The sequence below is a fragment of the Artemia franciscana genome, chromosome 10 (genome assembly GCF_032884065.1).
Source record: "Artemia franciscana chromosome 10, ASM3288406v1, whole genome shotgun sequence".
NCBI classification, from domain to species: Eukaryota; Metazoa; Arthropoda; class Branchiopoda; order Anostraca; family Artemiidae; genus Artemia; species Artemia franciscana.
The window spans coordinates 12,511,207-12,536,628 of NC_088872.1; the positions used below are offsets into that span (position 1 = coordinate 12,511,207).

At 36.7% G+C, this 25,422-nt stretch overlaps 1 protein-coding gene across 4 annotated transcripts in view; it reads right to left on the minus strand.

The window, feature by feature from the left end:
- Nucleotides 1-1,825: 1,825 nt before the first annotated feature.
- Nucleotides 1,826-25,422, minus strand: part of LOC136031796 (mutS protein homolog 4-like) — a 116,880-nt gene continuing 93,283 nt past the window's right edge. For all 4 annotated transcript variants that reach the window (XM_065711593.1, XM_065711591.1, XM_065711592.1 and 1 more), the window contains 3 exons: nucleotides 22,390-22,598; nucleotides 10,834-11,023; nucleotides 1,826-2,379 (listed from right to left, as the gene is read on the minus strand). In XM_065711593.1, the coding sequence (XP_065567665.1) occupies nucleotides 2,191-2,379; nucleotides 10,834-11,023; nucleotides 22,390-22,598 (588 nt within the window). In that variant the 3' untranslated portion in view covers nucleotides 1,826-2,190. The remainder of the gene's footprint in view (nucleotides 2,380-10,833; nucleotides 11,024-22,389; nucleotides 22,599-25,422) is intronic.

The window sequence follows — 25,422 nt, forward strand, 5'->3', positions numbered from 1 at the left end:
GAACGATTCCTTCAAAAAAAGGCCTCTAGGATCCACAGAGTTGAAAAATAATATACGAAAACAATTTTGGTTTCAAAGAAAACACGCGATACGAGAACTAGTTTAAACTGCAATGGAATGATAAAAAACAGGCTTCTAGGATATACAGAGTTGGAAAATGATTTATGCAAACAACTTGGGTTCAAATAAACCACGTTCCATGAGAACTAGCTAGTAACTTACTGGCCGCTAGACTGTGGATTTATCCCTTAAAGAAAAAATCAAACCTCTAGGATCGACAGTCGGAAATTGTTTTATGCAACCAACTTAGTTCTCAAATAAAACTCGCGACACGATAACTAAATAGTGATTTACTCTCTACTAGACGGTGGACTTGTTCCTTTAAAAACGAGGCCTCTAGAATGTATAGAAAGCGAAAACAATTCGCACTCTTTCTATTAAATGAAAGCGATGACTCCATTACTCGGGATCATCCTGAGTAATAGAGACATTTCCTACCACAATGCCCTAGCAACCCTTGAACTCCAAAGTTTGGAACTCCGTTTTGGTGACCTTATCCTGATGTTTGGCAATATTCTGCTGTCTGGCCCTGTGCACCGTGAAATTTTAGCACCAGAAGCCCTGACAGTCAGCCGTACGAGACAGAAGCTAAAACTTGTGCCTGTTCGTGGTAGGACAAACCGCTACCAGAACTCTTTCGTCCCTTTTTTTATATCAATGTATAATAGTACATAATAACATGTTTTGTATTTCAACATTAAATTAGCCATTTGAGCTACGACTGTTGTTTAAATAATCCTTTCTCTCTCTCTCTCTCTCTCTCTCTCTCTCTCTCTCTCTCTCTCTCTCTCTCTCTCTCTCTCTCTCTCTCTCTCTCTCTCTCTCTCTCTCTCTCTCTCTCTCTCTCTCTCCATTGAAGTTGCTGTGTTCAATGAATCAGTATCATCATATTGTTTATACCTGGAAATCAGGTTTTACTTGTAATTTCATGAAAGACGAGGAATTTTCCTTCTTGACTGATCCCTGAAAGAACTTCAGATCTATGTAGGGGGCAATCATCGATAGGAAAAGTTGTTTCCCGATACATAGTTGAGGTTGTTGTTCTTCAATTCTTCAGCGTTTCCCACTTCAACATTTTGCGTGAAGTCACTATGTACTATGGTGCCGTGCATCATGCATCGCATATATGGTTTCGCATGCAGTAGAATTATCAGGGGTTAAAAGCATGTTCAGAACTTGGAACTTTGTTTTGTATTGAATTTTTGATGTTACGTTTTATCCTGTGATAAGTAAAGCTTATTCCATGTGCTTAGTAATTTGAATTTACAGCCCGAGAAAATAGAAAAGAAACAACTAATGTCAGTTCATCTTCGTAGTAGCTTGCGGTGTCAGTAACAAAGGTGACCAGAATCACTTAGAAATATAATGGAACAGGTTTTTGGTTCTTAAGGGGAGGGGGACAAAGATTGCATCTTGAAGGATAAAACTGAACCTTTAAGGTTCAGTGTTCCAAAATGTAGGAGGAAATATGCCTTTTAATATTAAAAACCCTATTGGTCCATTTTATGCACAATGACTGGTTCGCCTTATCCCAAATGTGCCCGTAGCCCTTTTTATAGGGGGATAAGCCTAAAAAAAGCTGTTGGGGGGATAAGTTTTTTCTAAATTTGTCCTTTCCAAATGACAAATCATTTTACACAGCGGGCATTTCTTTAACCGTCCAGGGGAATGCCTTGTCCAATACCTCGCAGGAATTATTCTAGGTTGCGGATTCTGAGTCGAAAGGAGACAATCTAATCCATCAAGAAAAATAATGTAATTGATATTTTGCAAGTTTATTCGCAAATTGACATAAATAAAACGTACTTTTCGTCTCCAAACTTAAAACGTGAAACTCTTCAAAGTGAGTTAAGAAAATGGAAAAAAATTCTTTAGCAAAAAAAAACATAGAAGAGAATCAGCGCTCTCAGAAAAGAATTAAGTCAAATAAAGTTAGAAAGTGTGCAGTAGTCTTCTAAAACTTTCGTAAATAAACAAAAAGGCATAAAAAAACAAAAAAAAAGCTGAGTACAGTTATTCAAACTCGGAAAACAAAATAGAACTTCAACGACTGAAAATACAGTTACACTACTTTGTACGAAAGAAACTTCCTAGAAATTAACAAAAAAAATGTAAAAACCAAACTGGAAGTTATTTTTGTTGTGTAGCTTGTAAGTTTACTGCTGCAACAAGCTCCTGTTTCATTCTGCAAAATTGATCTAAGGCTGCGTCTTCGGTAATCTGGTTGGACTTCCTCTGGCGAGCCAATAAAAGAAGACGATCCCCAAAGGCCATTTTCAGCCTATTCAGTTTACAGTTCATTGACACGTCACTTGTAGGCTGTAATAAATAAGTATGAATATTTTTTTTTGTCTGTGGAATAGTAAAAAAAATGAGCGTGGGAATGTAAGCTATATCCTTATACTATTAGATCCGGGATGACAAAGGGGACGCATTTCACATTTTCTATTGGAGGGGGATGGGGTATAATGCTGTGTACTAACAATCCGCCTATTCCTGCATGTCACACTTTCAACGATGTCAACTGAAAGTAGTAATTCTGTTCATCTGATGCCACTAGTGAAGTCTGTAGGACTGCTCGGCTGTGATAATTAAAAGAGCAAAGTGAGGAATCGAATGGTGGAACCAGAATTAACTCATCTTGTACCGTAGACATACGCCTCTAAGTGGCATATATCTCTTTTTTATCAGGTCTTGTTGCAACTCAGAATAATAGAAGAGGAACTCATGAAGCTATGACATTGGGACCTGGTACTTTTCTGCTTTTTTGTCAAGGAAAAAGGAGACATATAGGAGGAAATTTGAATAGTTTCGGATTCTATCAGTATATTTGAATTTAATTTATACCACTAAAAAGAGCATAAAATGTTTGTTTAAAATATATTCCCTTTATCTCCATTGGCCTCATCCTTGAGAGCAACCACAGCCAATCTTTTAATTATCTTATTTACTGAGTTTACTTAGTATACTAATTATTTTATTTACTTATTTACCATCTTATTATCTTATTTACTTAATTATCTTAGTTTACTCGACACGGTCATTCCGTTTTGATTCCTAATGTTTTCCCTATTGTCGACTGCCGACAAGAAACCCACCTAGCTCTTGTCAGCTATATTGCAAGCTCAAGCCATGAGAGACTTGATAATATGTGGAATGCCACCACCTGTCGGATCAATGGAAAGTTCAGCTTTTCCACGTCTATGTTGTGTCGAATGCTCTTCATGAGTGTGACGCATGGCTTTAAAGACTGAAAATCATGTCTGGATCATGTGATAGCCGTTGTTCTGGCTTGGGATTGACAGAAGAAAGGACCCCGATAGTCTCACAAACCAGGCTTAAAATAAATATCGAGTGACGCCGACGTCGAGGCATGACACATCATTTAGATTGATTTAACTTTGATCGACGTCAAATTAATATCGTAAACCACGCAGGCTAAGTCATCATATCAAGCCTCCTTTTCAGTCTGGTGGGCTTCAGTTGTGTATCCTATTCAAATTTCGTTATGCAGTGTTTCTTTTTTATGCGGCAAACTCGAAAGAGAAGTACATCGCAGTAGCAATAGGTTGCTAGAATGGGAGCAAAGAGAGAGCAAGGCTCTGGGCAGTAAAGCAGTCAGTAACCAGTTGCCAGCATACCCGCTCAAGAGAACCTCAAATTTGAAAGAAAGTGACTGAAGGGTTGCTGAGACCATACCCAGTATTGTGGAATTCGGCTTTCATTTGCTAAGAATAGGCCCGTAAAACTCTTGAAGCCTTCATCACGTCGTTCACAATTTTTTCATATGTCTAAATTAAGGTTGGAGATTGGAAAAGATTAAGAGGTTTACTTTCCGTTTTGGACATGCAAAAATGTGTGCGGAAGAATCCGTCTCGTTTTCGCCATCGTTTTCGCCATGTCCGGACAGTTAATGATGTTAAATAATCCACAAAAGTTTAGATTGTTCTGTTGTTTTTTTCTACAAACCTTTGCCAGGATCTTCTTGGTAGCTTTCTCGAATCAGTTAAAGTGACCCAGAACCGACTTTTTCCTTTCATTTCGGGGTGTCTGTCATCTGTGACTTATGGACACATACGACACACTGACTGGTGCTTGTGCTCAACATTTAAAACTGCGTATTATTTCTAAAAAATCCGATTGAAGTCTAATACAGACAATAAACGTCTTCATCATCTGATGAAGTTTGTACTGCCTTTTTTGTCACACTTCATTTCATTATAGGGGAAAAAAATCCAGAAGAGAGAAGCTTGAATGCTATGCGGATGACGTCTTCATCATCTGATGAAGTTTGGACTGCCTTTTTTGTCACACTTCATTTCTTTATAGGGAAAAAAAATCCAGAAGAGAGAAGCTTGAATGCTATGCGGATGACGTCTTCATCATCTGATTAAGTTTGTACTGCCTTTTTTGTCACACTTCATTTCATTATAGGGAAAAAAAATCCAGAAGAGAGAAGCTTGAATGCTATGCGGATGACGTCTTCATCATCTGATGAAGTTTGTACTGCCTTTTTTGTCACACTTCATTTCATTATAGGGAAAAAAAAATCCAGAAGAGAGAAGCTTGAATGCTATGCGGATGACGTCTTCATCATCTGATGAAGTTTGTACTGCCTTTTTTGTCACACTTCATTTCATTATAGGGAAAAAAATCCAGAAGAGAGAAGCTTGAATGCTATGCGGATGACGTCTTCATCATCTGATGAAGTTTGTACTGCCTTTTTTGTCACACTTCATTTCATTATAGGGAAAAAAAATCCAGAAGAGAGAAGCTTGAATGCTATGCGGATGACGTCTTCATTATCTGATGAAGTTTGTACTGCCTTTTTTGTCACACTTCATTTCATTATAGGGAAAAAAAATCCAGAAGAGAGAAGCTTGAATGCTATGCGGATGACGTCTTCATCATCTGATGAAGTTTGTACTGCCTTTTTTGTCACACTTCATTTCATTATAGGGAAAAAAAATCCAGAAGAGAGAAGCTTGAATGCTATGCGGATGACGTCTTCATCATCTGATGAAGTTTGTACTGTCTTTTTTGTCACACTTCATTTCATTATAGGGAAAAAAAATCCAGAAGAGAGAAGCTTGAATGCTATGCGGATGACGTCTTCATCATCTGATGAAGTTTGTACTGCCTTTTTTGTCACACTTCATTTCATTATAGGGAACAAAAATCCAGAAGAGAGAAGCTTGAATGCTATGCGGATGACGTCTTCATCATCTGATGAAGTTTGTACTGCCTTTTTTGTCACACTTCATTTCATTATAGGGAAAAAAAAATCCAGAAGAGAGAAGCTTGAATGCTATGCGGATGACGTCTTCATCATCTGATGAAGTTTGTACTGCCTTTTTTGTCACACTTCATTTCATTATAGGGAAAAAAATCCAGAAGAGAGAAGCTTGAATGCTATGCGGATGACGTCTTCATCATCTGATGAAGTTTGTACTGCCTTTTTTGTCACACTTCATTTCATTATAGGGGAAAAAAATCCAGAAGAGAGAAGCTTGAATGCTATGCGGATGACGTCTTCATCATCTGATGAAGTTTGTACTGCCTTTTTTGTCACACTTCATTTCTTTATAGGGAAAAAAAATCCAGAAGAGAGAAGCTTGAATGCTATGCGGATGACGTCTTCATCATCTGATTAAGTTTGTACTGCCTTTTTTGTCACACTTCATTTCATTATAGGGAAAAAAAATCCAGAAGAGAGAAGCTTGAATGCTATGCGGATGACGTCTTCATCATCTGATGAAGTTTGTACGGCCTTTTTTGTCACACTTCATTTCATTATAGGGAAAAAAAAATCCAGAAGAGAGAAGCTTGAATGCTATGCGGATGACGTCTTCATCATCTGATGAAGTTTGTACTGCCTTTTTTGTCACACTTCATTTCATTATAGGGAAAAAAATCCAGAAGAGAGAAGCTTGAATGCTATGCGGATGACGTCTTCATCATCTGATGAAGTTTGTACTGCCTTTTTTGTCACACTTCATTTCATTATAGGGAAAAAAAATCCAGAAGAGAGAAGCTTGAATGCTATGCGGATGACGTCTTCATTATCTGATGAAGTTTGTACTGCCTTTTTTGTCACACTTCATTTCATTATAGGGAAAAAAAATCCAGAAGAGAGAAGCTTGAATGCTATGCGGATGACGTCTTCATCATCTGATGAAGTTTGTACTGCCTTTTTTGTCACACTTCATTTCATTATAGGGAAACAAAAATCCAGAAGAGAGAAGCTTGAATGCTATGCGGATGACGTCTTCATCATCTGATGAAGTTTGTACTGTCTTTTTTGTCACACTTCATTTCATTATAGGGAAAAAAAATCCAGAAGAGAGAAGCTTGAATGCTATGCGGATGACGTCTTCATCATCTGATGAAGTTTGTACTGCCTTTTTTGTCACACTTTATTTCATTATAGGGAAAAAAAATCCAGAAGAGAGAAGCTTGAATGCTATGCGGATGACGTCTTCATCATCTGATGAAGTTTGTACTGCCTTTTTTGTCACACTTCATTTCATTATAGGGAAAAAAAAATCCAGAAGAGAGAAGCTTGAATGCTATGCGGATGACGTCTTCATCATCTGATGAAGTTTGTACTGCCTTTTTTGTCACACTTCATTTCATTATAGGGAAAAAAAATCCAGAAGAGAGAAGCTTGAATGCTATGCGGATGACGTCTTCATCATCTGATGAAGTTTGTACTGCCTTTTTTGTCACACTTCATTTCATTATAGGGAAAAAAATCCAGAAGAGAGAAGCTTGAATGCTATGCGGATGACGTCTTCATCATCTGATGAAGTTTGTACTGCCTTTTTTGTCACACTTCATTTCATTATAGGGAAAAAAAATCCAGAAGAGAGAAGCTTGAATGCTATGCAGATGACGTCTTCATCATCTGATGAAGTTTGTACTGCCTTTTTTGTCACACTTCATTTCATTATAGGGAAAAAAAATCCAGAAGAGAGAAGCTTGAATGCTATGCGGATGACGTCTTCATCATCTGATGAAGTTTGTACTGCCTTTTTTGTCACACTTCATTTCATTATAGGGAAAAAAAATCCAGAAGAGAGAAGCTTGAATGCTATGCGGATGACGTCTTCATCATCTGATGAAGTTTGTACTGCCTTTTTTGTCACACTTCATTTCATTATAGGGAAAAAAAATCCAGAAGAGAGAAGCTTGAATGCTATGCGGCTGACATGAGGTAGATGGGATCCCACTGACTATATGGTATTTAATCATAAACTAAATATTTGCAACCGCAACCGCAACTGGATTATGATAATCCACAGACCTTTCATTATAGAAACAAAAATAGTGAAAAATGAAATTGGACGTGAATAGTTAAAAAAAAAATGAATTGACATGCCTTTCCGCTTTGGGTATGACAGTATTGTTTCCAAAAAAAATTGTTCTTCAAACCTTACATATCCCCCTTTTTTCCTGGGGGGCTAGCATTCGGAAAAGCTATAAAAAAGCTTTATTCAATACAAACTTTTATATAAAAAAGCTAGCCTTTGGAAAGATCCTTGTTTACACACTCTTTTTAAGCCATAATATAATGTTTATTTAACAAAACTGTTATATTTCACTAAAAACAACAATTTGCGAGTTTTTACGCCACTGAATAATGTTAAAAAAAGGTATCTCAGATATTTATTAAAAAACCCTTATAGAAATAAAATCACTTCTAGAAAGAAGTACTCTATACTATTCATATGGTAGTGTTCCGCAGAGTTTACAGCCTAGCTTTTTGATTTTTCTCATGACTAAGTATGAAAGAGCAGTTTTAAAGAAAAAAAAAACTTGAAATATTAGAAGAAAATAAGAGTAAGTGATGCTAATATAAGTGCTCAGTAGCAAATCCAGAGATATTTAAGGATTTGCTTTTAGTTTGGTTTGTGATAATTTCTCAAGAGCACAAAACAAATGACATTTATAACCCATAAAATAGCCTGACAGCCTACGATAAAGACTGTCAAATGGAAAAGCTGTTGACATAGTACTCCTATTGCTACCGAGCACATGCACTGCAGCACCAAGTCACTAGTTGCACCTGAAGCACCAAGGCTGCCCACGCTCCTCCACAACCGCAATCCTATTGAAGAAACGAAGGTAATGGTGTTCGTTTGCATTATGCATTATGGTGTTCATTAGCTCCAAATGGATTATGAATTGGAGCTTCTTATTTCAAAGGACGAGCTCTTAGTTAGTCTGGTTGATAAAGACAAGCTACATCAATGGATTATACGATTAAATATGGATTCCCCGAGGGTGCACACTTGGTTTCAACTCATACTACTAACAACTCTTGCAACACAAGTCATCTGAGGCCACCGCAACTGCGCAAACTCCTCTTCCTCTGCCCAATCTATTCAAAGCATCACTTTTTACCTCCTTCCACCAAGTTCCAGTTTTCTTGAAATCCTTTCTTTTATTGCTTCCATGGCCATTTTGGGACGACATGCATTTCATTTGGCCTAAGATGGCTGGCCAATAAACACAATCTTTGGCAATCTGTAGCTTCCATTGGGTACCTAGATGAATCTAGGTGAAAACACAGTAAGCTTCTAATGATTTGCTCCCTTCCCCACGCATAGCACTCCCGGCCAAGGGCTGAATGTTAGGAGATCAAAATCTGCGCTACGCGGACCTCACGGGTCCGTATTCAAAAGTTTGTTGTTTTTGTTATTTGCTGTCTGTCACCCTTCATCCGTAAAAAATGTGCTAGCCATTATAAACTCTATTTGATTATATTAAATTTTCATATGATCTAAATACTCAAATACTTGACTTATTTTATTACATCGATGTCTAGGGGAAAATGCCCACTTAGAAAATAAAATAGTACTAAAAACTTCTGTATCAGTTGCCCTTTGGATGTCCCAACTGTCTGTAAGTACTAAATACAAAATTAATGATTTTTGCATTTGCTTGGTTTTTTATCGATTTGTTAGTAGTTTATTTTTTATTGGTTTTTAGATATTCTTTTCCTTCCTCTTTTTGGCTCCAAGAACACACCGTCAAATTGGCGAGGACATCAATCCGAAATATCTTTTCAGATATATAATGTGTTTATTTATATATATATATATATATATATATATATATATATATATATATATATATATATATATATATGTATAGACAGACTGACGTAACATTACTACTATGTACAGAGCGAAAGACTGATAGTCGCAGTGACACAGATATAAGCAGTGATTGATATTTCTGCTCTGTACAGGCAATGAAAAACGGATACTGATACACACATACAGTGGTACCCCGTACACACAGCGAGAAACTCACAGTGGCAGTAACTTAGACATAAAGAGTTCAAACAAGAGTATATATATATATATATATATATATATATATATATATATATATATATATATATATATCATAAAAAAAGTCATAGATTCGTGTTTTATATTTCAAAACTTGTCTTTTATAAGTCACCTTAGATAGTTTGAAAAATTAAAAAGCTATGGTATCTTTTGGCTTTCCCTTGAAGGGGCCACCATCCAATGGTGAGTAAATATTGCGATTCAATGCAATCTAAAACTAAGAATAAAGATCAAAACTGTATGTAATTGCGCGAAGTTTCTAGCAATTGATAATTTAAAACCAATTACACCCAATTTTCAGCAAAAAATGGGCATAGAATACCCAAGCATTTAGCTAAAAAAAATGAATACCTAAATTCATAATAATACAGAGCATGGCTCACTACTTTTCTTTTTGAAACTTCATTTTTCAGGAAAACATTTTTAAATTAATACCTGTCAGCGGATACATAAGCTGGAGAGTACAGAATGACTTCAGTGAAACCGAAAGGGGGAATTGGGGTTTAACTTGACAATGCAGAACGATGGAGTGATTAACTTGAAAGCAGATATTACTTTTTGTTTTTGTTAACCTGACAAAACCCTTCAAGCTACTATCTACAAAAATGTGGAATTTCGTGTTTTTTGCCAGAAGACTGATCACGGGTGCGTGTTTATTTGTTTGATTTTTTTTTCCCAGGGGTGATCGTATCGACCCAGTGGTCCTAGAATGTTGCAAGAGGGCTCATTCTAATGGAAATTAAAGGTTCTCTGATAAGCTGAATACGATGGAGTGATTTTCGTTAATATTCTATGACTTTTAGGGGAGTGTTTCCCCCAATTTTCCAAAATAAGGCAAATTTTCTCAGGCTCGTAACTTTTGATAAGTAAGACTAAATTTGATGAAACTTGTATATTTCTAATTAGCATAAAAATCCAATTCTTTTGATGTATCTATTAGTATCAGAATCCCATTTTTTTTATTTATTTTAATGAAAAAAAATTAATGAAAAATTTTCATATCTAATGAAAAAAAATCCCATTTAAAAAAAAAACTTTTTTTTAATTTAATTTCTGAACGTTTTTGAATTAATGTATGTTTTGATTTTGGCCCCCCTGAAATGTTTGGCTGATTCGTAAAAATGCAATAAAAATGCATAAAAATACATTTTTGAAGCGTTTTATTAAGTTAATTTGTGTACCCCCCCCCCTCCTCCAAATAACAAAATCCTGGATAAAGCCCTGATCGGGACTCTCCCAGGATCTTTGCAAAAATGATAAGCTTGTAAATTTGACCATTTGAAATTTTTATTTATTTTTATTACTTTTTTGTTTCAAGTATTGGAATTTTTATTTCTTTTGCTGACCCCCAACCCCCTTCATAAATGCCGACCTTCAGGTTTAGAACGAATTTACCTATCTTTGGGTTTACCTTTTCACAGTTGGCGAGCTTCCCTGCAACCATCCAAGCTTCAGATCGAACTGAAGGAGGTAGATTTAGTGATGATGCCAAACGGAGACCATACTCAGTCAGTGCCACAACACCAGGTACTAGCCGGTGTGAGTGACGCAAATGAAGTGTCCCATCTTTGGCCCGTATCTCTTCAGATTCCATGTGATAGCTTAAAAAGGAAGAAATCCGATAAGGACCTAGTCAATGAATATAAATGACCAGGCAATACTTAGCAAGCACCGATGTTATCAATATTTTTAATAAGGCCACGCAAGAGGGTATGTCAGTTATCATAAAGTGTTAAGCTAATCATGACTCAACTAGAGGGTGCGAAAAAATAGCTGATAAAAAATTATGGCAACGCTGAGCATAGATATGGTCACTTGCTACTCAAATATTTAAATTTAAAGATTTTTCCACTACCAAAACTTATCTCGGCCCCGAATTACTTCTTAGAATCAATACAGATTGTGGGTACATATTGGGTACAGTAGATGTAGATGTGGGTACATCGTGAGCGTTTTCTTTAAATAGCATTATTTTACTTTAGTTAATTTGTTGTTTGTTTTTGTTATGTAAAATTCCTATAGCCCACGGACTTTTTCTGGAATAAATTATCCTTATTATTTTTCATATAGCTAATTTTATTTACGAAAAATTTTCGAACAAGAATTTTGAATTTTTTTATCAAATTTGCATTTATAAATGCGACTTACTTTGGAATTAGTTATGATCTTTCAGGGAAACTATATTGATAATTTTTTAATGCAGAAACATATGCAGAGCGTGGTGAAGTTTAGTGCCCTCCATCCTATATTTTATTGCAATTATTCGTCCTAAATATATCATTGATTTTTCTTTTGCCTATTTTTTGTTTTTTCAAGACTATCCCTCCTAAATAATGTCATGTATCTGTCTCAGACTCAGTGTTTATGGTTTTCTATAATAATTAGATGTTTAATTATTGATTTGTAACTGATACATTAATTCCTTATAGAATTTGGGTGTCCAAATGGAATCTCATATATAACTTAATGCAAACCAAATACACAAATCTACGGGAACCTTTTAAAGACAATATTTCTACGAAAAGTCACAAGTATTTCGGGGTCAAAATGAAGGCATTCAAGAGTCTTATACGAAAACAATGGCCCTGCTTTGGAGTAGTTTACTTTTGTCTTCCTTGATAAGAACTGACACGAACTTGCGATAAATTTCACCCTTAAGAATTTAGGATTTTAATATCATTTACAGATGCGATTTATTTGTAAATGATAATAAAATTACCAAAAAAAAAATACAAACAAACTTTTAAGAACACATCAAAAATTCGTTTATATTCATTTCTGTTACGTTTTTACGATTCTGACAAACATTTCCGGTGGGGAGGGGGGTGTTAGACTCCCTAACTCCCCGAATACGGTCTTTGTAATTGGTATTATGGCTAGTCTTAGTTGATGGATGACTTCTTCCATTTTCCACTACTATTTCCCTATATACTGATTAGTGCTATATTACGTTCTGGGTCAGAATATATTCCATTCCCGCTTATCGCTGGCTGTACAAAGCAGTAGACTAGTGTTTATCAGGGTCTATGTCTGTGCTGTTGCCAGTCTCAATAGTTTATCACTGTCTGCACGCAGTAGTACTGCTTCTCACTGTTTATACAGCTTAAAGTCTCTCTCAGTTTTCCACTGTCTGTATGCAGTAGCATAGTTCTTTTTGTCACTGTCAATGTCAAACTCCCTGCCATTCCCAGCTTTTCACACCTGTATAGAGGGGTACATTTGTTAAGGTCGATGTCTGTCTCAGTTGTTTACTGTCTGCACATATTTAAATATAACCTAATAACATAAATTAAATAATGAAATAGTTTAAATAATACAAATATTAACAAAGGGAATGAATACAATATAAAGAGAACACATGCAAAATATCAAACTAATGTGTACAAGGGCACTGCATAAGTTTTCAGAGATGCTCCATTACTTCTCAGGGATGCAGGTAGGACGTCTCACCTGCTTTAGGTGTAAGTGAGACTGACGTCCCACTGTCTGTGCCAATATTATGTTTTCACCGTCTGTACAGAGTAGTACTATTTGTCAAGGTTCATGTCTGTGTCGTTGCTGTCTCAGTTTGTTTCTGTCTGTACAGAGTAGTTCTGTTTCTTGTGTCTGTGTCTGAGTCACTACCACTCTGAGTTTCTCGCTGTCTGTACAGAGTACCACTGTTAGTGACTGTATATGTAGTACAGAGTACTACTCTGTACAGAGTAGTACTATTAGCCAAGGTTCATGTCTGTGTCGTTGCTGTCTCAGTTTGTTTCTGTCTGTACAGAGTAGTACTGTTTCTTGTGTCTGTGTCACTACCACTCTGAGTTTCTCGCTGTCTGTACAGAATACCACTGTTAGTGACTGTATATGTAGTACAGAGTACTACTCTGTACAGAGTAGTACTATTTGCCAAGGTTCATGTCTGTGTCGTTGCTGTCTCAGTTTGTTTCTGTCTGTACAGAGTAGTACTGTTTCTTGTGTCTGTGTCACTACCACTCTGAGTTTCTCGCTGTCTGTACAGAGTACCACTGTTAGTGACTGTATATGTAGTACAGAGTACTACTCTGTACAGAGCAGTACTCTGTACAGAGTAGTACTATTTGCCAAGGTTCATGTCTGTGTCGTTGCTGTCTCAGTTTGTTTCTGTCTGTACAGAGTAGTACTGTTTCTTGTGTCTGTGTCACTACCACTCTGAGTTTCTCGCTGTCTGTACAGAGTACCACTGTTAGTGACTGTATATGTAGTACAGAGTACTACTCTGTACAGAGTAGTACTATTTGCCAAGGTTCATGTCTGTGTCGTTGCTGTCTCAGTTTGTTTCTGTCTGTACAGAGTAGTACTGTTTCTTGTGTCTGTGTCACTACCACTCTGAGTTTCTCGCTGTCTGTACAGAGTACCACTGTTAGTGACTGTATATGTAGTACAGAGTACTACTCTGTACAGAGTAGTACTATTTGCCAAGGTTCATGTCTGTGTCGTTGCTGTCTCAGTTTGTTTCTGTCTGTACAGAGTAGTACTGTTTCTTGTGTCTGTGTCACTACCACTCTGAGTTTCTCGCTGTCTGTACAGAGTACCACTGTTAGTGACTGTATATGTAGTACAGAGTACTACTCTGTACAGAGCAGTACTCTGTACAGAGTAGTACTATTTGCCAAGGTTCATGTCTGTGTCGTTGCTGTCTCAGTTTGTTTCTGTCTGTACAGAGTAGTACTGTTTCTTGTGTCTGTGTCACTACCACTCTGAGTTTCTCGCTGTCTGTACAGAGTACCACTGTTAGTGACTGTATATGTAGTACAGAGTACTACTCTGTACAGAGTAGTACTATTTGCCAAGGTTCATGTCTGTGTCGTTGCTGTCTCAGTTTGTTTCTGTCTGTACAGAGTAGTACTGTTTCTTGTGTCTGTGTCACTACCACTCTGAGTTTCTCGCTGTCTGTACAGAGTACCACTGTTAGTGACTGTATATGTAGTACAGAGTACTACTCTGTACAGAGTAGTACTATTTGCCAAGGTTCATGTCTGTGTCGTTGCTGTCTCAGTTTGTTTCTGTCTGTACAGAGTAGTACTGTTTCTTGTGTCTGTGTCACTACCACTCTGAGTTTCTCGCTGTCTGTACAGAGTACCACTGTTAGTGACTGTATATGTAGTACAGAGTACTACTCTGTACAGAGTAGTACTATTTGCCAAGGTTCATGTCTGTGTCGTTGCTGTCTCAGTTTGTTTCTGTCTGTACAGAGTAGTACTGTTTCTTGTGTCTGTGTCACTACCACTCTGAGTTTCTCGCTGTCTGTACAGAGTACCACTGTTAGTGACTGTATATGTAGTACAGAGTACTACTCTGTACAGAGTAGTACTATTTGCCAAGGTTCATGTCTGTGTCGTTGCTGTCTCAGTTTGTTTCTGTCTGTACAGAGTAGTACTGTTTCTTGTGTCTGTGTCACTACCACTCTGAGTTTCTCGCTGTCTGTACAGAGTACCACTGTTAGTGACTGTATATGTAGTACAGAGTACTACTCTGTACAGAGTAGTACTATTTGCCAAGGTTCATGTCTGTGTCGTTGCTGTCTCAGTTTGTTTCTGTCTGTACAGAGTAGTACTGTTTCTTGTGTCTGTGTCACTACCACTCTGAGTTTCTCGCTGTCTGTACAGAGTACCACTGTTAGTGACTGTATATGTAGTACAGAGTACTACTCTGTACAGAGCAGTACTCTGTACAGAGTAGTACTATTTGCCAAGGTTCATGTCTGTGTCGTTGCTGTCTCAGTTTGTTTCTGTCTGTACAGAGTAGTACTGTTTCTTGTGTCTGTGTCACTACCACTCTGAGTTTCTCGCTGTCTGTACAGAGTACCACTGTTAGTGACTGTATATGTAGTACAGAGTACTACTCTGTACAGAGTAGTACTATTTGCCAAGGTTCATGTCTGTGTCGTTGCTGTCTCAGTTTGTTTCTGTCTGTACAGAGTAGTACTGTTTCTTGTGTCTGTGTCACTACCACTCTGAGTTTCTCGCTGTCTGTACAGAGTACCACTGTTAGTGACTGTATATGTAGTACAGAGTACTACTCTGTACAGAGTAGTACTATTTGCCAAGGTTCATGTCTGTGTCGTTGCTGTCTCAGTTTGTTTCTGTCTGTACAGAGTAGTACTGTTTCTTGTGTCTGTGTCACTACCACTCTGAGTTTCTCGCTGTCTGTACAGAGTACCACTGTTAGTGACTGTATATGTAGTACAGAGTACTACTCTGTACAGAGTAGTACTATTTGCCAAGGTTCATGTCTGTGTCGTTGCTGTCTCAGTTTGTTTCTGTCTGTACAGAGTAGTACTGTTTCTTGTGTCTGTGTCACTACCACTCTGAGTTTCTCGCTGTCTGTACAGAGTACCACTGTTAGTGACTGTATATGTAGTACAGAGTACTACTCTGTACAGAGTAGTACTATTTGCCAAGGTTCATGTCTGTGTCGTTGCTGTCTCAGTTTGTTTCTGTCTGTACAGAGTAGTACTGTTTCTTGTGTCTGTGTCACTACCACTCTGAGTTTCTCGCTGTCTGTACAGAGTACCACTGTTAGTGACTGTATATGTAGTACAGAGTACTACTCTGTACAGAGTAGTACTATTTGCCAAGGTTCATGTCTGTGTCGTTGCTGTCTCAGTTTGTTTCTGTCTGTACAGAGTAGTACTGTTTCTTGTGTCTGTGTCACTACCACTCTGAGTTTCTCGCTGTCTGTACAGAGTACCACTGTTAGTGACTGTATATGTAGTACAGAGTACTACTCTGTACAGAGTAGTACTATTTGCCAAGGTTCATGTCTGTGTCGTTGCTGTCTCAGTTTGTTTCTGTCTGTACAGAGTAGTACTGTTTCTTGTGTCTGTGTCACTACCACTCTGAGTTTCTCGCTGTCTGTACAGAGTACCACTGTTAGTGACTGTATATGTAGTACAGAGTACTACTCTGTACAGAGTAGTACTATTTGCCAAGGTTCATGTCTGTGTCGTTGCTGTCTCAGTTTGTTTCTGTCTGTACAGAGTAGTACTGTTTCTTGTGTCTGTGTCACTACCACTCTGAGTTTCTCGCTGTCTGTACAGAGTACCACTGTTAGTGACTGTATATGTAGTACAGAGTACTACTCTGTACAGAGTAGTACTATTTGCCAAGGTTCATGTCTGTGTCGTTGCTGTCTCAGTTTGTTTCTGTCTGTACAGAGTAGTACTGTTTCTTGTGTCTGTGTCACTACCACTCTGAGTTTCTCGCTGTCTGTACAGAGTACCACTGTTAGTGACTGTATATGTAGTACAGAGTACTACTCTGTACAGAGCAGTACTCTGTACAGAGTAGTACTATTTGCCAAGGTTCATGTCTGTGTCGTTGCTGTCTCAGTTTGTTTCTGTCTGTACAGAGTAGTACTGTTTCTTGTGTCTGTGTCACTACCACTCTGAGTTTCTCGCTGTCTGTACAGAGTACCACTGTTAGTGACTGTATATGTAGTACAGAGTACTACTCTGTACAGAGTAGTACTATTTGCCAAGGTTCATGTCTGTGTCGTTGCTGTCTCAGTTTGTTTCTGTCTGTACAGAGTAGTACTGTTTCTTGTGTCTGTGTCACTACCACTCTGAGTTTCTCGCTGTCTGTACAGAGTACCACTGTTAGTGACTGTATATGTAGTACAGAGTACTACTCTGTACAGAGTAGTACTATTTGCCAAGGTTCATGTCTGTGTCGTTGCTGTCTCAGTTTGTTTCTGTCTGTACAGAGTAGTACTGTTTCTTGTGTCTGTGTCACTACCACTCTGAGTTTCTCGCTGTCTGTACAGAGTACCACTGTTAGTGACTGTATATGTAGTACAGAGTACTACTCTGTACAGAGTAGTACTATTTGCCAAGGTTCATGTCTGTGTCGTTGCTGTCTCAGTTTGTTTCTGTCTGTACAGAGTAGTACTGTTTCTTGTGTCTGTGTCACTACCACTCTGAGTTTCTCGCTGTCTGTACAGAGTACCACTGTTAGTGACTGTATATGTAGTACAGAGTACTACTCTGTACAGAGTAGTACTATTTGCCAAGGTTCATGTCTGTGTCGTTGCTGTCTCAGTTTGTTTCTGTCTGTACAGAGTAGTACTGTTTCTTGTGTCTGTGTCACTACCACTCTGAGTTTCTCGCTGTCTGTACAGAGTACCACTGTTAGTGACTGTATATGTAGTACAGAGTACTACTCTGTACAGAGCAGTACTCTGTACAGAGTAGTACTATTTGCCAAGGTTCATGTCTGTGTCGTTGCTGTCTCAGTTTGTTTCTGTCTGTACAGAGTAGTACTGTTTCTTGTGTCTGTGTCACTACCACTCTGAGTTTCTCGCTGTCTGTACAGAGTACCACTGTTAGTGACTGTATATGTAGTACAGAGTACTACTCTGTACAGAGTAGTACTATTTGCCAAGGTTCATGTCTGTGTCGTTGCTGTCTCAGTTTGTTTCTGTCTGTACAGAGTAGTACTGTTTCTTGTGTCTGTGTCACTACCACTCTGAGTTTCTCGCTGTCTGTACAGAGTACCACTGTTAGTGACTGTATATGTAGTACAGAGTACTACTCTGTACAGAGTAGTACTATTTGCCAAGGTTCATGTCTGTGTCGTTGCTGTCTCAGTTTGTTTCTGTCTGTACAGAGTAGTACTGTTTCTTGTGTCTGTGTCACTACCACTCTGAGTTTCTCGCTGTCTGTACAGAGTACCACTGTTAGTGACTGTATATGTAGTACAGAGTACTACTCTGTACAGAGCAGTACTCTGTACAGAGTAGTACTATTTGCCAAGGTTCATGTCTGTGTCGTTGCTGTCTCAGTTTGTTTCTGTCTGTACAGAGTAGTACTGTTTCTTGTGTCTGTGTCACTACCACTCTGAGTTTCTCGCTGTTTGTACAGAGTACCACTGTTAGTGACTGTATATGTAGTACAGAGTACTACTCTGTACAGAGTAGTACTATTTGCCAAGGTTCATGTCTGTGTCGTTGCTGTCTCAGTTTGTTTCTGTCTGTACAGAGTAGTACTGTTTCTTGTGTCTGTGTCACTACCACTCTGAGTTTCTCGCTGTCTGTACAGAGTACCACTGTTAGTGACTGTATATGTAGTACAGAGTACTACTCTGTACAGAGTAGTACTATTTGCCAAGGTTCATGTCTGTGTCGTTGCTGTCTCAGTTTGTTTCTGTCTGTACAGAGTAGTACTGTTTCTTGTGTCTGTGTCACTACCACTCTGAGTTTCTCGCTGTCTGTACAGAGTACCACTGTTAGTGACTGTATATGTAGTACAGAGTACTACTCTGTACAGAGTAGTACTATTTGCCAAGGTTCATGTCTGTGTCGTTGCTGTCTCAGTTTGTTTCTGTCTGTACAGAGTAGTACTGTTTCTTGTGTCTGTGTCACTACCACTCTGAGTTTCTCGCTGTCTGTACAGAGTACCACTGTTAGTGACTGTATATGTAGTACAGAGTACTACTCTGTACAGAGCAGTACTCTGTACAGAGTAGTACTATTTGCCAAGGTTCATGTCTGTGTCGTTGCTGTCTCAGTTTGTTTCTGTCTGTACAGAGTAGTACTGTTTCTTGTGTCTGTGTCACTACCACTCTGAGTTTCTCGCTGTTTGTACAGAGTACCACTGTTAGTGACTGTATATGTAGTACAGAGTACTACTCTGTACAGAGTAGTACTATTTGCCGAGGTTCATGTCTGTGTCGTTGCTGTCTCAGTTTGTTTCTGTCTGTACAGAGTAGTTCTGTTTCTTGTGTCTGTGTCTGAGTCACTACCACTCTGAGTTTCTCGCTGTCTGTACAGAGTACCACTGTTAGTGACTGTATATGTAGTACAGAGTACTACTCTGTACAGAGCAGTACTCTGTACAGAGTAGTACTATTTGCCGAGGTTCATGTCTGTGTCGTTGCTGTCTCAGTTTGTTTCTGTCTGTACAGAGTAGTTCTGTTTCTTGTGTCTGTGTCACTACCACTCTGAGTTTCTCGCTGTCTGTACAGAGTACCACTGTTAGTGACTGTATATGTAGTACAGAGTACTACTCTGTACAGAGCAGTACTCTGTACAGAGTAGTACTATTTGCCGAGGTTCATGTCTGTGTCGTTGCTGTCTCAGTTTGTTTCTGTCTGTACAGAGTAGTACTGTTTCTTGTGTCTGTGTCACTACCACTCTGAGTTTCTCGCTGTTTGTACAGAGTACCACTGTTAGTGACTGTATATGTAGTACAGAGTACTACTCTGTACAGAGTAGTACTATTTGCCAAGGTTCATGTCTGTGTCGTTGCTGTCTCAGTTTGTTTCTGTCTGTACAGAGTAGTACTGTTTCTTGTGTCTGTGTCACTACCACTCTGAGTTTCTCGCTGTTTGTACAGAGTACCACTGTTAGTGACTGTATATGTAGTACAGAGTACTACTCTGTACAGAGTAGTACTATTTGCCAAGGTTCATGTCTGTGTCGTTGCTGTCTCAGTTTGTTTCTGTCTGTACAGAGTAGTACTGTTTCTTGTGTCTGTGTCACTACCACTCTGAGTTTCTCGCTGTCTGTACAGAGTACCACTGTTAGTGACTGTATATGTAGTACAGAGTACTACTCTGTACAGAGCAGTACTCTGTACAGAGTAGTACTATTTGCCAAGGTTCATGTCTGTGTCGTTGCCGTCTCAGTTTTTTTTTTGTCTGTACAGAGTAGTACTGTTTCTCATTGCCTGCCTGAGTTACAACCACTCTCAGTTTTTTATTGTCTGCACACAGTAGCGTAGTTCTCCCTATTACTGCCAATGCCTGACTCCCCGCTACTCCCAGTTTGTCACTGCTTATAGTACTGTTTTTAACTCTCTATGTCTAAGTTACTGCCACTGTGAGTTTCTCGCTGTGTGTACGGGGTACCACTGTATGTGTGTATCAGTATCCGTTTTTCATTGCCTGTACAGAGCAGAAATATCAATCACTGCTTATATCTGTGTCACTGCGACTATCAGTCTTTCGCTCTGTACATAGTAGTACTGTTACGTCAGTCTGTTTATACATATATCACTTTCATTCTTGCTTTTTCACTGTCATTACAGGGTAGCTTTGTTTGTCCTCTAAAAAGTCTTGAAAACATCGTATATGTTATAGTTATTTGGGGGCAAAATCTGTCCAAGTGAAAACTGTTAATTTTTCAAACCGCTACTACTCCCGTGTGGGGGCAAGAACTTTAAACCAATTTGCAGTTTCTTCGCAAATCATAGGACTACTTAAATAGATTAAAAAGAACTAAAGCCTTGGTAAAATAAAATGATTTCATAAAACTGTTATGTAAATTGTGTTAATAATACGTAATAATACAGATAATTACATAATTTTATGTATATTTTGTACAATATTATTACAATTATATAAAGCAAGTGAGTCTACCACACTGGCACAATTCAGCTATCAGAATTACCTGATAATGAATTCATATTGGAAGTGATGTAAGGTTGAAAGAACGTAAAATAGATATAAAACATACAAAACTGTGGAAAAGACTGTAAACAAAAAGAAAGAAATGTCAGTGAATAAAGTGATCACTGCAAAATTCCTTGACGAAAACGGTTAATTTGTCCGAATAACTGTTGTTATCGTATGGGGGTGAAGACACACCTTAAATTGTATACAAGAGAATCGATTAAAAATTAAATAGACGAAAGTCAAAGGACACTTTGGAAAAACTATAACTATTTTATAAATTAACCATTGCGATTTCGATCGGTAAATCGATTTGACCATTGGGTATCATTTTTGACAGTACAGACTGCAGGTAATTTATCAATTACTTGTCTTGGAAATTCATAATATTTCTGATTAGTACTAATTATTCTTTTCTTTCTTGATATATTCGGCAATCACTGATCCTATCCAAATTGTTATTCTTTACTATGAATGTAACAGGATGATCCTTGTTTAATGAATGATTTTCGGCAATCCGACGAATGTCTTTAAAGATATACAGTCGTTAGTTTTAATGTGAGCTAATAATTTCCATTCCGGTTAATATTGGGTTCTATTTAATTAACTAATATTCGATTAAGATTCGATTTATTAATTAACCATTAACGAATATTTAATTTAATTGCTTTAATTAATCTTAACATATGTTAGTTGGTGTGTAAACACAACTTTTGTAATGAGATAATTAACCATTATCCAAATCATAAAATATTAAATCATAAAATATTCGATTTGGCATTGTTTGTTTTTCATGGTCAAGAACAACACATTTCTCACTGAAACTCGTAATGTTTCTGTGGGTACTATTTCTTCTTTTCTATCTTGAAATATTTGGCGATCATTGAACTTGTCAAAATTACCAATATTCTCTGGGAAAATAACAAGAAGAATATTGTTCAAAGAATGATTCCTGACAATCAGTCGAATTCCTTTAAACAAGGTCTGTGTCTAATTTAAATGCGTGCTATATATATATATATATATATATATATATATATATATATATATATATATATATATATATATATATATATATATATATATATATATATATATATATATATATATATATATATATATATATATATATATATATATATATATATAATATATATATATATATATATATATATATATATATATATATAATATATATATATATATATATAATATAATATATGTATAATATATAATATAATATATAATACATATAATATATAATAGTATATATAATTATATAATATATATATATATATATATATATATATATATATATATATATATATATATATATATATATATATGCTGTTGTGGCACCTAAGAGCCACAACAGCAGCGTAAAAGTTAGCCCAATTCATTATTATTTTTATTTCAAAAGTCGCCACTCCTTGAATAGACTTTGTAAGAGAAAGGTTAAAATAAGCCAGGACAACCATGGCTAATAACTAAAATAAGGTCAAATGCTTCCAAGTAAGTTCAAATTCGCCCTAAAATTAGAAGACTCTCACTTGTTTATATCCGGGTAAATATCAGCCAATCTTGTAAGGAGTTTTTCATGCGTGGCAACTATCATAAAAGCGCCAGTCTTTCGCAATTTTTCTAGAATGGCAAATGCAATTGGGGCTCCCTCCTCTCGTGAAGTTGAACGGCATAGCTCATCAATAAGAACCAACGAATCAGACGTCGCGTTTTGAAGGATAAAGCTGCTCTCCATCATCTAAGAAAGAAGCAGTATTAACAGCCAGGTAACAGATCGACCAGGTTGATTCTACATACGTGAAATGAAATTTAACAGCAAAAATACAACTACTATGCAAGAACAAATAATAACAAAAACAAAATATCAAAATGTGCCTTTTATAGCTTGTTGCCATAGCAATATGTAAAGTCTTTAGGTCCTAACTTGGGCCTTCGAATGCAAGCCCCTCTCAGAAGTCTCGTCACAAAGTTGGCTTATTTCCTAGATATAACAGGCCACTCCTCTCGGAATTGGTGCCCATCTAAAAGCAATTCTAGTCAATTCTTATCCAGAAATACAAAGACAAACTACTCCAAAGAAGGACAATTTTTTTCATGGAAGACTCTAAGTACTTTCATTTTGACCCTGAAATACATGCAAATTTTCGTAGAAATACTGTCTTTAAGAAGCTTCCATCAATAATGGAGTATTTTCCTCTGTAGATCAAAATTCTATGAAATTGTACATAGGATGCCATTTGGACACCCGCGTTTTGCAAATTCTATGAAATTGTACATAGGATGCCATTTGGACACCCGCGTTTTGCATGGGGTCAACGTATCAATACATGTCAGTAGCGTATCAGTAATTAAAGAACCTTTTATAACAACAAGACCATAAACACTGAGCCAAAGGCACACATATGAAATTATTTAGGAATGGTAGTCTGAAAACCAGCAAAAATGGGCGAAAACAACCCATGATAAATATAGATGGAATGGGATGGCATAAAATTTTTACCCAACTCTGTATGCATTTCTAAACTAAAAAATTAGCTATATTATTTCTAAGAAGCAAGAATCTATAGAACATAACCCGTATAAAAGAAAAAAAAATCCGATGTATTTTCCGTTTCTGCTTTTAACTAGTTTTTCTTGACATATCCCTTTTGCACTCCCCCTCCCCCTCTTTTTCTGGTTTAATAACTGAAATAAAGACAGACGCTTTGACCTGTCTGATGTCTTACGTTTATCTTGACATATTTGACAATAACCATAGAGCCTGTCGAACGAAAAAAAAATGGAAAAAATGCAGAAAGAAAGAAAAAAACTGGAGCATATACTCTTTACTGAGGACCGAAGAAAAATTATTTTGTCCCGTTCCCCAAAATACAAAATCCAAAGTCCCCTTGCCCTACACCCAAAAATCATTTTATGGTTTAGTATTTAGGTTTAATTGTCTCTAATCCAACGAAGGTTCAACTAGCCAAATCTTCCTAACTAGTTGGGATAGCCCAACTAGCCGAACCGTCGGTTTGGCTAGTGACTCTCAACCTGAAAATAAGCGCTGCAAGAAGGGAAAATTTAGCCTCAAATCTCGAACATAAAGTGTCAGCAGAAATACTAGCGGTGTCAGAAAGACTGAAAGACTAAGCCTCCAGGACCAAAAAAGATCCTCTGAACACATCTGCTTCCAAGAACCCATTTTCAGATGAGTTGCGCAAGAATAAAGAGGCTATCGCAGGCCTCATAGTTCAAACAATGGAAAAGGCCACGGAGCTCAGACAAAAAGCTTTTACTTTCTTCCCGAATTCGTCGACTTTCCGATTTTGACTCAACCGATCGATAAGCTGTATGTATGGCAGATTTTATAATCGACTTCGTTGAAGTTTAAAAGAATTAAATTACTACATAATAAACTCTACTGCAAAATACCTCTCAATAAAGAGAAAAATACATCATCCGCAAACACCAACTTCATTTAAATAATAATTTAACTTCAATTAAACTTTTAATTATCATCAAAAAACCTCCAAACTGAAATGAATTTCCATAAAGAGCTAATAACACTTAATTCATGTACAAAAATAAACTTAATTTAGATAATTTTAAAAAATGTCCTTGATAAATATATATCCACATAGAAAAATAGATCTTTTAATGCGCGAAAATTGATTTTATTTAAAAAAAAAGTATTTAATTTCAAGTAAACAATTTAAGTATCGTAAAATTTTCTCCAATAGAAAACAAATTGCCATACGCAGAAAAAGACATCCAATTCATCCCCAAAGTTGGACTTCACTTGGATAATTAGTAAACTTCAAATAAAAAATTAAATTACCATTAAGAACGTTTAAACAAATATCCATATAAAATAGATTTCTTTATACGTAGAAGTAGCCCTCATTTAAATAATTCATTAACTTTATTTGGAAAATCAAACTATCCTAGAGAAACCCTCAATTCTCATTGATAAAATAAATATTTATAAAGACAAAAGATCTCTTCATTTGCAAATATTGAATTCATTTAAATGATTAGTTAGCCTTGTTTAAAGAGTTAAATTATCATAACAGTATTCCCCCAAGAAAATTAATTGTCACAAAGAGAAATTCACCCAAATCACCTGCAAGGCTCAACTTCATTTAGATAATTAGCAAATTTCATTTGAATGATCAAATTACAATAAAAAAAATTCCATGAGTAAATAAACATCAATATACTGAACAATTAAATTACCATAAATAAACTGCTAAGTTTAAATAAATATTTATATAGAAAAATCTCCTCATATGTAGAAGTTAAATTCAATAAAGTAATTAATTATTGTAAAGAATTAAATTATCCTAAAGAAAGTCCCAAAGTAAAAAGAATTTTTAAAAAAGGGAAAAGGACAATTCAACTTCAGAATTCAACTTCATTTGGATAATTAGTTAATTTCATTTGAACAATCAAACTACACTACATGAACATTAAACGAAGTTGACTTTTTCAGATGAATTGGTTGTTTTTTTCTCTTTATGGATATTGATTTTACGTCAGAAATTCCTTTATGATAATTAATTAAATAAAGTAAAGCCAAA